Genomic DNA, 12,826 nt, shown 5'->3' on the forward strand with positions numbered 1-12,826 from the left:
TCGTGAAGATAGAGGCTCGCGGACGACATCACTTGGTACGTGCGTTAATCGACGTATGCACGCCGATGTCGATTATATCCTCAGACTTAGTAAGAGATCTTCGCCCAGATGCTATAAATTCTGGCTCCCAACGTGGATGTCTATTACGTCTGCGCGGAAAACATGGCCAGAACAAGAGGTTGGCTATTCACGCTAAAATATTCCGAAATTATTCTCGTGGCAGCTCCACCAACAGCGTCGATCCATCTATTTCAACAGCGTTCCATTCACATAAGGCAAGCGGACCCAAACTTTCACACCGCGACTCCGATTCGGCTAGTATTGGGAGCCGACGTGTACCCGGATGTTGTGCTGCAGGGCACGCTCCCAAACAGCTTCGGACCCCTTATGGCTCAAAGCACTATTTTTGGCTGGATGCTTTCTGGCGATTTTTGCTCTTAAACCGACCAGCAATATTTATGTTCAATGAATTTTAATACTAAAAATAATGAACTTTAAATGAAATTTTAATGCTAATAACAATAAATTTTATATGAATATTTGCAGTGAAATGAACAACCACACCTTTTATTTACAAGTATTTTTTCCATTTTTCTTTCCATTAGCTAGGAGACTAAGGCGTGGACCAAAGGAACTTTGAGGCATCCTTCCACTGGGAATAATAATAATCTTTTTATTGCAAATGAATTGTTACTTTACATATATTTTAGAGCTGTTTCTTCTACTTCTTGGTACTTAGTCAGGCGTGGTGGCTAAGGCGCTCGACCGATGTTGTTGATAGCAAGGGGGCATGTTAAGGCCTTCATGCCAAACCAAATAATTTAAAGATCGAACCGGCCTAATGTAAAAGTGCATTGACTTAAGCTGAGCTCACAAACACACTTAGGCATATATACGGCCTACCTTTATTGCTACGCCGTTAGCAAATACATTTATTATTCCCCGTTGTAATATAATTTCGTTAAGTTTCCCCTCCGAGCAATTGGCTGCCGGCGGGTAATTATTAATTTTGTCAAAACGGGGCACTTTCACTTCTTTCGCGACATCAACGACACCGGACGACTTCAGCCATCACACCTGCAGCGATACATATTAAAAGGTAATAATATTGTACACCCACTGCATTATTACATAATAAAGTCAATTGAAATCATAGCTATAACTAATAAACTTGGTTGTGTTTCATTTATTTTCTATTTTCAATCACCATTGGTGCTACTGCGGGAGTTGCGACCCATTTGTACACCAATTGTTCACTAGTAATACGCTGTAACATCAAAGAAAATTAAAAACGAATTTTCTCGGAAAATTTACGTGATGGAATTTTTTATTTTTACTTTTTTTTGGACCTTAGTACCTACTACCTACCAAAATTTTAAATTAATTTTTTAAGGGAGATACCATCGTAGGCCTGTGTTATCTATAAGTCTGGAATGGTATGGTTAAAAATTATTCCTGATCTTTGTGAAGAGGAATCCAACTTAGAAAAGAGGAAGAGCAGTTAATCTACACAGAAAAATTTATATGTATAAGTATATGGGCAAATCTAAAAAATAGGTACACTTTACAAAAAAAAATTTAAATTTTTAAATTTGTAAGCACACCTATTTTTTATACACCATTTTATTCGTAATCTCCTAATAAATCGATTGGCTCCGGTTTTCGAGATAACGGTACTTGAAAATTTAATTAAACTTTAGCTATTTTAGAAATAACTCCCTCAGTTTTGAAGTTATTTTACTAAAATTTTGCACATACGGGTTTTTTAATATTCCTAAATTATTCCTTAAAATTTTTGAAATGGGTTCACTTTAACATATAGCTCCAATACAACAGATATGTGTTTTTGCGCTAAACTCTAATTTTATATCTGAATAAGAAATTGTATGCATGCTATATGTTAAAGTGAACCTATAGTAAATTTTTACCTGCTTAATTGGAGGAGTTATAACGCAAAACAATGTCTCTGAACAATTAGTTGTATGAAATATAGATGTTAGAGTGAACTGATTTCGACGATCTTAAGAGATAATGAACGAAAAATTAAAATACAAGCGTGTGCAAAATTTCAGTAAAATGTCCTTAAAACGAAGTAATATTTTTTATAAAATAGTTAAAATTTAAGCAAAGTTTCAAGTACCGCTATCTCCAAAAGTGGAGCCAATCGGGGAAACTGGGGATCCCATTGAATTTAGTAGGCTCCAATTAAGTACGACCAACTATCAGAACCTTTGTCGAAAAAATTTGATTTGATACCACGCTCGAAATATTCTGGCTACAAGAAGGCGCATAATTAAAAGTACTAAATCAGGATTTTAACACACTTCTAGAGAAATTTTTTTTGAAGCATTTTACACGTATATGTAACGTTATAAGGACTATTAGTTATAAAAATATTTAGATCTTTTCGACGTATTTTTCAAATGTACCTGCAATTAAGATATTTTGGAATAAAAATAACGCTCAAGATAGCAGAATATTTTATGTTTAAAAGTTGGTTTATTCTGAAAGCACACCTCATGCTGAGGTATACAATTTTTCGTAATTGTTTGCAGCATACAATGCATACTTAAAAAGTTTCTATGCTTCAAAAACTTTACGCGTTAAACCGAAAATTTTGAAAATTATGAAATGTGGAGTCACAGACTTTGAGTTACTTGCCATTTCGTTATTTTTTAATGCACGCTTTTCTTACTTACTAAATATAAAATGTACCCATAAATGCTAAATGCTTCTTCAAAAGTTATGACATAATTAAGTATGCCTCTCCCTAAAAATGACATAAAATAAAATAAAACTTATTAATATACCATGCTTTTATAAATGGACTAGGTTAGGTTACGTGGTTGGAGTGGCTGCCCCGCGCAGAACGCGGAGCACACGTGGGCTGAAAAAGCCCGTTGTGATACCATTGGCCAAAACCATATGCTTATTTACCTTCTTTAGTAATTGAACCACCGAGTGCGTTTTATATAGCACAAAAAGTCGAGGACATTCGCCGAGTTCAAATCAGCTAAACAATCAAGAAAGTACTTGTTGAAGGATTGGTTGCGCGTGTTGGCCAAGGCGGGACAATAGCAGAGATAGTGTCTCCACCTCTTCCTCGTCCCTGCAACTCCGACAAAAATCATTGGTGGGGTATCCTAGCCTTTTTCCGTGTGTGCCCATCAGGCAGTGTCCGGTGATTACCCCGACTGCTAATCTGAGTGAGGAGCGGTCCAGCCGAGTATGAGCTATGGATCGCTTTACATCGATCTTTGGCCAAATTTGCCTGGTAGTAGCCCACCTGGTGTTTACCTCCTCGATGAGTTCAGCCTTTAGTCTGTGTTTGCAGGAGGTTAGAGGTATGCCCGCATTCTGACCAGAATTGACATCAGATATTTCCGTCCCCATCCTTGCAAGGTCGTCGGCTAAGCAGTTGCCAGGAATGTCCCTATGTCCAGGGACCCATACAACAGTAAAGGAGCATTTTAATGCCAGCAAGTTGAGAATCTTCCTGCATTCTATGGCTACTTTGAAGGTTGTGCCATTAGAATTGAGAGATTTGATAGCAGCCTGGCTGTCAGAATAGATATCAATAGGCCGTCCTGGAGGGGCGGAGGTTATGATCCATCGAGCCACCTCCATTATGGCGTTTAATTCAGCTTGAAAAACACTACAATGGTCCGGTAAGCGAAAACTGAGGTTAAGCGCGAGTTCGTCAGGGTCAGATCCCGCTCCCTACTCTTTTGTTAAGCTTAGAAGCATCTGTATATATGGCCGCAGACCCTGGGTTCAGGTCTGTGGCCCCCTCCCATTCATTCCTCTCTGGGATTCTTGTGAAAAATTTGTTGTCTAAACAGAGTAGAGGAGTGATATAATCGATCTGTAGTAGATTATCCGCTAAAGTTTGAGTGCGTTTTGAAATAACTCACTCAGTACTGGAATATGTTTGTCCGTTGCCCCGATTGCTATGTCATCAGCGTATGCTATGACTTGACAACCGGCGCCCTTTAGGTTTAGAAGCAGGGTGTTCGATGTTAGATTCCAGAGTGGAGGGGAGATTGGGGGGGTGCCTCTGGTCACATACTTTGTAATGGAACCATCCCCCAGTTCTGATAGAGTAGTTCTCTTTTCGAAAAGGAGCCCAACAAAATCCACCAGAACCCGCTGCACCCCCGCCATAAGAAGGGAGTTAACAACAGACTACGGCTAGACATTGTTAAGCGCAACCTCGATATCGAGAAAAACTCCGAGCGTGTATTCTTTTAAGGCAAATCCTTTTTCAATGGTCGATACGATTTCGTGGAGTGCGGTATCGACGGATTTTCCCTTGGAATATGCAGGCTGGTTCGGGGAGAGGTTGTCAGTTTTTATATTCCGTCGAATATATTCGTCAATGAGCCTCTAGAGTTTTAAGAAAGAATGAACTGAGACTTATAGGCCTGAAAACCTTCGGTTTCACATGAGCGGCCTTGCCTCCTTTTGGTAGTAATACTGCCTTTGCCTTTTTCCACTTATGTGGTATATGAATCAGGGTTAGGCAGGCTGTAAAAATCTGAGTAAGCAGGGGGCACAGTATGTCCTTAGCTTCCTGGAGATTTGTAGGGCTGAAAGGATATTAAAGCCCATTCCACCCTCTCATCACTTACGACGTCCCCAACGGTTTCACCCAGAGAAAATTAGGTCCTGGAACCGGGAGAAAATCCGGAGTTGTCGTCCGAGCAGCCCGGGAAGTGAGCGCTCATAAGCACCTCCAGCATTTCGTTACATGATGTCGTCCAGTCACCGTTAGGCTTCTGGATAGGGTTTACACTTGAAGAGGATTTCGAGAGAACTTTCCTCAGTCTTTTGGCTTCGGAGTTCTCTTCTATGTTGTTGCAGAAGTTTCGCCAAGATTCACGTTTCGCCCTTTTTATGGCCTTCTTGTAAACTTTGAGTGCGTCTTTGTAGGGTTGCCAAAGACCTGTTCGCTTAGGGTGATTGAAAAGCCTCCTGTTTTTCCTCAGTGCTGAAATCTCAGGATTCCACAACTGGGGTTTCTTTTTACCCTTCGGGAGAGTTCTTGGGCAGGAGGCTTTGAAAGCAGCATTACAGGCATTTGTCATAAAGTTCAGTTCTTCATCAGTTTTTGACGATGGGTCCAGCTCACCGAGAGAAACACCATTTGTATTCGAGAGACTCGCTTCATCAGGTCTTAACGATAAGCAGAACTTATCGTGAAAAGAGTATCTGCGTAGAGAGGCCGACAGCGAATTTCTATACTTTGCCCATTCGGTTCGCTTTCTGTTCCTGTATGCTGTTAGATTAGCAGGATCACAATTGAGATTGAAACTAATGTAGAGGTGGTTAGAAAAAGAGTGTTCTTTGGACACCTGCCAGTCACTTATCTGATCACACAAACCACTCGACACAAGGGTGATGTCCAGCACTTCCCTACTAACAGAGGTCACAAAGGTGGGATCGTTCCCACGGTTATAGTAAGAGTATATAAAAGAATAAGGTCAAGCAAACACTCACCTAGGGAGTTGGTGTCGCTTGAGCCCCAGATCGTGTTATGTCAATTAGTGTCGGCCCCTATTATGACCGGCAGCTTTCTGCGAATTGCTTCCTTCAAAGCTTCTTCCAGTCTATAGGGTGGAAAATAATGGCTGTCGTGGGCCATGTAAGTTTTCGCCAGCCAGATCACGCTCTCGTTCAGTTGTACGCTGATGCAGACAGTATCTTCGTCGCTGTATTGTGAGAGTAAAAAATGAGAATTTATTTTTTTAATTAGAATGCAAGCTCTAATTTACTGGAGCTGTTACCACCTGGTAGGCATCAGATTTCAGTCCGCAAACCTTGTTTCTGACGATCCAAGGTTCTTGGACTAGAATCGAGTCCTCAGCTTTATCACTGAGGCGAAGAAGGGGAGCAGCAGAGGCTGCCTTTTAGTGGTGCAGATTAATTTGCAGGATCTGCACCATCCTCAGAATCGGTTATGTCCATTTCTTCTAGCTCCCTCCGCTCGGCGGCGGGAATGACTTTGATGTCATTGTCCTCCTCCTACGGTCTGGATACCGGAAGCTGGTCCTCGTCCAGAGTTGCCCAACGACTGTAGACCGACCCTACGTAGGCAGATACTGAGCCCGTGACGCTCTCAGTATCTGTCGCAGTATCGGATACACTCGTTGGTGGGTCCACAAGTTCACTCGTGGTATTTCCTGTGTACCCCGTGCTGCCTGCCACCGATGCCGACTCGAGGGCCGCAGGCCCGCTCGAGGCGTTGCCTGTCTCCTCTTTTTGCTGATCCGGTCTCTGGTGGATTTTTACTGTAATGCAGTAAAAGCCGTAGCTAATTACCCCACCACAATCCTCGAGAACTGTGACAGAAGCATCGTTGATGACAAAGCCAACAAAACGCTGCTTCACCTTGGTCTCGCCAACTCGGACTATCCTCCAATCGCTGGTGGGCAGTCGTTCGTTGCCCAGTCGGATGAACTCGAGTATCTCTGCCAGTTTTGACGGCTCAGCTGGTACCCAGGCCCAGGCTCGCGGCCTATTAGGGATTTCATCCATATGGACAGCAACTAAGTTTGCCCCGGGCCACAGCTGTCCAATCGTGGAGATAGCTGCCTTATTGAGCCGGACCGCGCGCTCATCGGCGTACGCTACCAGCCTATATCACCCTTGATGCCATCCGGCATCCCGGACGACTGGTGCAGGGCCGTGGTACTTCTGGAGTATCCTTTTATATACCCTGCATAAACCCATCAGGACGGACTTCCAGTTGTCCCTTGTAATGTGGCCGTCCGGATGACCATTTGCCAACACCGGCAGCGGGTGGTGCTCTTTGACGGCTTCACTGAACGGCTTCGTGTTGGATACGGCCATAGACGGACGATTAGAGGGAGAGGAAGTCCTAAGCCGTTTGGATCCACTCGAGGTGTCCTCCTGAGGTCGCTGTACCTTGGAGGCAAGGTCCTTCCTTAGGTTTGCCCGAGTGGGTAGTTTGTCCTTCCCGCCTTTCCCGGAGGATCGCTTGTCGCTGGCGGCGTAGACTCCTTTTTGCTCCTCCGTCAGTTGGTCATGCGGGATGACCCCCAATCTTTTGATGACCTTAAGGACTGCAATTCGGTCACGCTGGGCCCCGACGGAGGGCGAAATTCTGATTGCTGCTTTGGAGCAGCCGGGGCGCAGATCGAGGTAATTTGACCCCGTCGTCGAGGATTTACCCGCTGGAGTGGTCCTCTGCTTGACCATGGAGGACTTGTGATCGACCACTTCACCTTGAAATTTCAGTATGCCCTAGATGGGCATGGGAGAGGAGGCCTTCCGCAGCTTTTCCGCAGGCTTCGACTTTCCCACACGGGGTATAGTTCCACCAGCATCTCTGGAGGTTTGCTTTCTCTCCGGGGGTTTAGAAATCCTTCCAGCTTCTGCGGAAGCCCGAAGTTGCTTGGGCCATTCAGGCCCTTTCGGTTCCGTCGATGCGGTTTCCGAGGTCGTTAGTGTTCATCGCCGTGCCCAGCGGCGGCACTACCCGTGCAGGGTTCCGAGGCTACTTTATTTTTTGTGTTCATTTTTCTGGTTCTTTGGCCACCTATTGAGCCGAGGCCTTTCGGTGGCCGGAAAATAATAAAAGGGGTCGACCACGGCAGAGCCCCATGCCGCAGCAAGTCCACCGTTACTCCCGGAGGCGGACAGGTATTATTATAAGCCTGAATTGATACAAAGGCTAATATATGTATTGATGTGGGTATATGAATAACGACCGCTTAAAATTGATCTCAAATTTGTACTTTCGCTGTAGAAATTTAAGGTCTATGTTATGTAGTTTGACTACCGTCAACTAAATCTAATGCTTTGTATTGCATGCACTCCACGTTTATTGTTTTCAATCTCATAAATTGTTTATAATGACTTTTGCTAAAATTTCAACATCAAAAGTTATCAAAACAAATTTTATGGGACTGAGAAATATTAATTTCTAATTTTTAGACCATTTTTAAAGGTCTGGTAAATTAAAAAGTTTTTTTTATTTTATTTACTATACATTCTTGTTTCTTTTCCACAATATTTTTTCATTGAAAACGGCCTCCAGCTCAATAAAATTGTTGAATATAATTGTTATAAGGCCATAAATAACAAAAACAAACACCTTGGATGAGCACACCTAAAAGCTAAACATTCTAAAAATAGAATTAGTAGGTTTTTGCTACAACAAAACCGACAACCACATAATCAAGTGTTAATTGCAGCCGAATAACTGCGCTTAATTGTAGTGGGCTCACATGAAATAAATAAAATTAAAAAAATTATAAATGAACTAAAAAGTAGAAAGCAATATATCTCAGTCCCATAGAATTTGTTTTGATAACTTTTAAACAGTTTATGAGGTTGGAAACGAAAAACGTATTGCACATGCAATACAAAGCATTACATTTAATTGACGGTAGTCAAACTACATAACATAGACCTAATATTTTTACAGAGAAAGTAAAAATTTGAGATCGATTTTAAGCGGTTGTTATTCATATACCCACATACATACATATATTACTCTTCATATCAATTCAGGTTTATTACATGCGCCTGTATATGCACCACATACACATTCTAATGTGTGAAATTCAGTTTGTATGGGAGGTGCCACGCCCAATACTCCCATTTTTCCCATGAGTTTGGCGTTGATATTATATATCTCTATACTAAGTTGCAGCACTCTACGATGAATACTTCCAGAGATATGTTGTGTGAAAACTTTAGTTTGTATGGGAGGTGCCACGCCCCTTGATATATTGAAATTATTCTTCTTCCATTATCATCCTTTGAGGGTCTAGAGTCGAGGTCCAAAATTTCAAAAATATCGGTACAGCTGTTCTCGAGTTTTTCGATAAGAAAACAACGGCTTTCAAAATATATATCAGTATAGATGGCAAATTAAAAGTATTTTTTATTTAAATGTTTCCTATGGAAAAATGTTTATGAATAGTTTTTTAAATAAATGCAGGCATTTGAAATTAGTTTCAAGAATTTTTCAAAAAAATTGGAAGTATTCAAACGTAAAAATTTGTTTTCTTTCATTTTTCAACATAAATAAATAAAAAATTTGAGCTTTTTTAAAAAATCCCCACGGGTAGGTCGACGCGAACTTTAATCATCTCTTATTTAAAAAAAATGAAACTTGAAATCGGTTCATATTTGGACTCTCAAAATTGATTTGTCCATAGCAACCTTTTTTGCCCCACTGTGGGTCGTTGGATGGAATCCCACTGAAAAAAATCTGATGAGGAAATTTGGTGATTTCCGAAATAGCTAACCCTTCTACCATTTTTATAGGTTATTGTTGTCTTTCCACAATAGTTTCGTATTAAAAACGGCCTCAAGCCCTCGGCAGGCAATGGCAAACCTTCGAATGTATTTCTGAAATGAAAGACAGCTTCTCATAAAAATATACTCTCCGTTAGGAGTCGGCGTGAAACTGTAGGTCCCTCCTCTTTGTGTGACAACATCAAGGCGCACGCCACAAATCGGAGGAGAAGCTCGGCCAAACACTATCATATGTGTAAGCGCCAATCTATTATTATTATTTTATATGACTGCCACTTCTTTACTACTGAAATATGTATATGTTTTGAATTCTTTGAGAATTTTGTGGAATAAGTTTTTAAGATGTGGGTAATTGAGGGATATTTTCCCAATTTTCTTGGGGTTTTTAACAGAGAATGTCTAACTAACTGCTGTAACTGCTTACAGTACGCTACTTGCAGATATTTTTCAATCGATGTAGTTGTCGTTTGCAAAGCAAATACTACTTGTCATGATATTGATCGGTTTTTTACTTACGCATACTCCAATCGGTTTGTGTCTGCCCGCACTCAAGTATAGAATGGAGGGATAAAGAGGGTGAGTAATTGCGCTGCTAACAAATGTCTTGTTAGGCGACTCAAATGTATACGTGCAATGCATTAATACGAACAGTGTCGCATTTATTTACCCTGCGCGATACTCATTTGTCAAACTGCCTCGTAAATGTAATATTCTCCAATCCCAAAAAAAACCTATTGTATTATATTATATTAGCAATATAAAAATATTATCTATGTATATGGTTAGATAAATTTTTCATTATGATTATTACAGATACTATATTTATTTACGTTTTCGTTTTGTTTTAAAGGTATGGGAACTTCGCAAGATCGTGCAGTTGCAGCTACAATGCATGCAGCGAAAATTGCACACTTAAATGCAATGGGACAAGGGTTCGATAACATACCGCCTACGTTGATGCAACAACATCCTGATTTTCCCAACAATTCCATTACAAACGACGTTTTTACAAATGAAGAGTGTGGAGCAGCAGACCTTTCTACTGAACCCATTTTAAAACAGCAACTTTCAAGTAGTGCTTTGCCAGGTGAAAACACTCTAGCAACTGCTTCATCAATATCAATGCGCCAAGATTCGTCCGATTTCGCAACTTCCATAGAGTGCCAGTCAAAGGAAAAAACTAAAATTCTAGATAATAAACCTCAAACTTCATATAAAGGTTTAGAAAATTTTGGGCATGAGAAAATGTTTATAGAAAAGAAAATAACGCCAAAAGCTTGAAAATCAACTTTTTACGAATGTGTATGTATGTAGTTATACACGAGAAATTAAAAAAAAATGTTGCGAAACTTGGAACCCCATATGCCCACGGTGACCATATACATACATAAATATTTGAAGTATAAATAAGTCAGAAAGTTTCATATATACACATAAATATAATTTTTCTTCGTTCGACTTCACAATACAATTAAAATTACTTTGTACAATGAAAGCACCTTCTTTTTTCGGTTGATCTTAAAATGCCATTTTAAAGATAAAATAATGTAAACAAAATATTTTTAAAAAAGATCTTTTATTTGCCCTGTGAAGTGACATAAAATAATGTAAGTTTAGGCTTTCGTTATGGTAACTAAGAAAAAAATGTCAAGGAGACTTTCTTAAATTGGTTTATCAACTTCAATAAATACGTATGTACATATGTATTTGAAATATATGTTATCTTTATCCTTTAAAAATTGTATTTAATTATTTGTCCCCAAATGCTAGTCGCACAAGTTATAATGCCTAAGAACTTCCAATTTAACCGATTATTATACTCATACGTGGATTGCTATCGACAGTGAAATTTCTCGGCAAGCTTTTTAATAATAATTTAATATGCTTGCCTGATATAAGTTGACACCAGCGAGGAGTTCATACCCTTCCAGAATATTCTGACACCCCGCTGGTCAACACGCACATCCGCTTGTCATTTCGCCATAACAACAACCAACAATAAGCAATAAATACTAACAGTAAGCAATATTCCTCTCAGCATATATCGATCAACGAAAAGTTTGGCTGACTTCCAAAAGGTATCAATACAATGTTTGGAAACTGTTATATTGCGGTATTCAAACTGTTTTTATATGCGGAGTTGCAACACATTGCAACCATATACATTGCATGTTTTAAATATTCAATATAGCAATGAACAATTTTTCTGAATTTTCCATTTCTAAAACACCAATGGTAACCAATAACAAACGAAACATCAACTTTGTTTCTGATGCGCTGATTGCTCCAGCAATGCGTTTCGATAACTTTTCGGATGCGTTTTGGAACAGTATACATTGTGAATATTTTGTAGTTCAACGTTATGGAACCTTATACTTTGTACGTATGCAAAGCAATTGACGTTTTGGAAGTCAGCCTTTATTCCCTCCGAAAAGTGCTGACACTTCGCTAGTGTGCACGAACATTCGCTTTGTCAGTTCGATGCAGCGTAAACAGATAGCGATCAACACGAGTTATTTCCCACCAAAAGCGCTAACACTTCGGGTGTGTTCGAGCTACGTACTATTTATTGCAATATTGCAGCCTTGTTGCTTTCTTGATGATGCTCAACTGAAAATCTTCTGGAATGCTGCAGAATTGCCAATGATGAGCAACTAATTGTAAAAATTTTGTTCATTGAACGCTTGATGTAGGCAAAGTCTCTCAAAGTAACAGTGCTGTATTGATTGCTGCTCGAATACACCTTTCATTGCGGCTTCACCGGAATCTAAGTAAGAGAATCTGGCAACGAGCACCAACAACTAAATATCCACAGCGACAAACAACGACTAGGTAAAATTAAGGTTTAAATAATAATTTCTTACCCTTGTAATTGTAATTCTGCGTATGCACTTGCGGTTAACGGTTAATCTATATAGTAGGGAAATAAATAAAAATACAAAACCTAAGTGTCTCGGGTTTTACTGGCGCCCACCCTGGGCCACGCGAATAAATATCCTGGTAAAAGGATAATCGTGGCCATGAGTTCGAACTAGAGGGCTGCATGAATGCATTCAAAACGGCTTATGTATTATTCATATACAAACCGAATGAATAGCTTTTCTGATATTTGTGTCGACATTACAATATTCAAACAAAGTGAAAATTAATTAAATTGAAATAAATGACTATTTTTTGTAAGAATATCCAAAATTTTTTTTCTATGCACATATGTACAAACATACATATGTATGTATGTATGTATGTATTGCTGTGCTCCTATTATACAGGGTGTCCCAGAAGTAACGTGCCAAACTTTAGGGGAAGGTAGGTGGGCGGGGTGAGCTCACTGATAAACAAATATTTACATTTTTTTGAATTTAAAAAAAATCGTGCCTTTTCATGTGTTTTCTTTAACTGCAACTACAAAGCGGGCAATACTTAGTAAATTTTTTATGTAAAATACTTCCAGATAGTTGCCTCTCCATACTCAAATGCAATGTAGTTAAAATATATTAAGGATTTTGGGATTTTTAACTTTTTGATATTTTCTTCC

The 12,826-nt window shown here is 39.8% G+C and overlaps 1 protein-coding gene across 1 annotated transcript in view; it reads left to right on the forward strand.

The window, feature by feature from the left end:
• Positions 1-11,030, forward strand: part of LOC118736004 (protein abrupt) — a 95,103-nt gene extending 84,073 nt beyond the window's left edge. Inside the window, exon 3 of the mRNA XM_036466109.1 lies at positions 10,142-11,030. Coding sequence (XP_036322002.1) covers positions 10,142-10,572 — 431 coding nt within the window. The 3' untranslated portion in view covers positions 10,573-11,030. The remainder of the gene's footprint in view (positions 1-10,141) is intronic.
• The last annotated feature ends 1,796 nt before the right edge of the window (positions 11,031-12,826 follow it).

Source organism: Rhagoletis pomonella, unplaced genomic scaffold, assembly GCF_013731165.1.
Source record: "Rhagoletis pomonella isolate Grant_MI unplaced genomic scaffold, Rhpom_1.0 Rhpom_scaffold_00003, whole genome shotgun sequence".
Lineage (NCBI taxonomy): Eukaryota > Metazoa > Arthropoda > Insecta > Diptera > Tephritidae > Rhagoletis > Rhagoletis pomonella.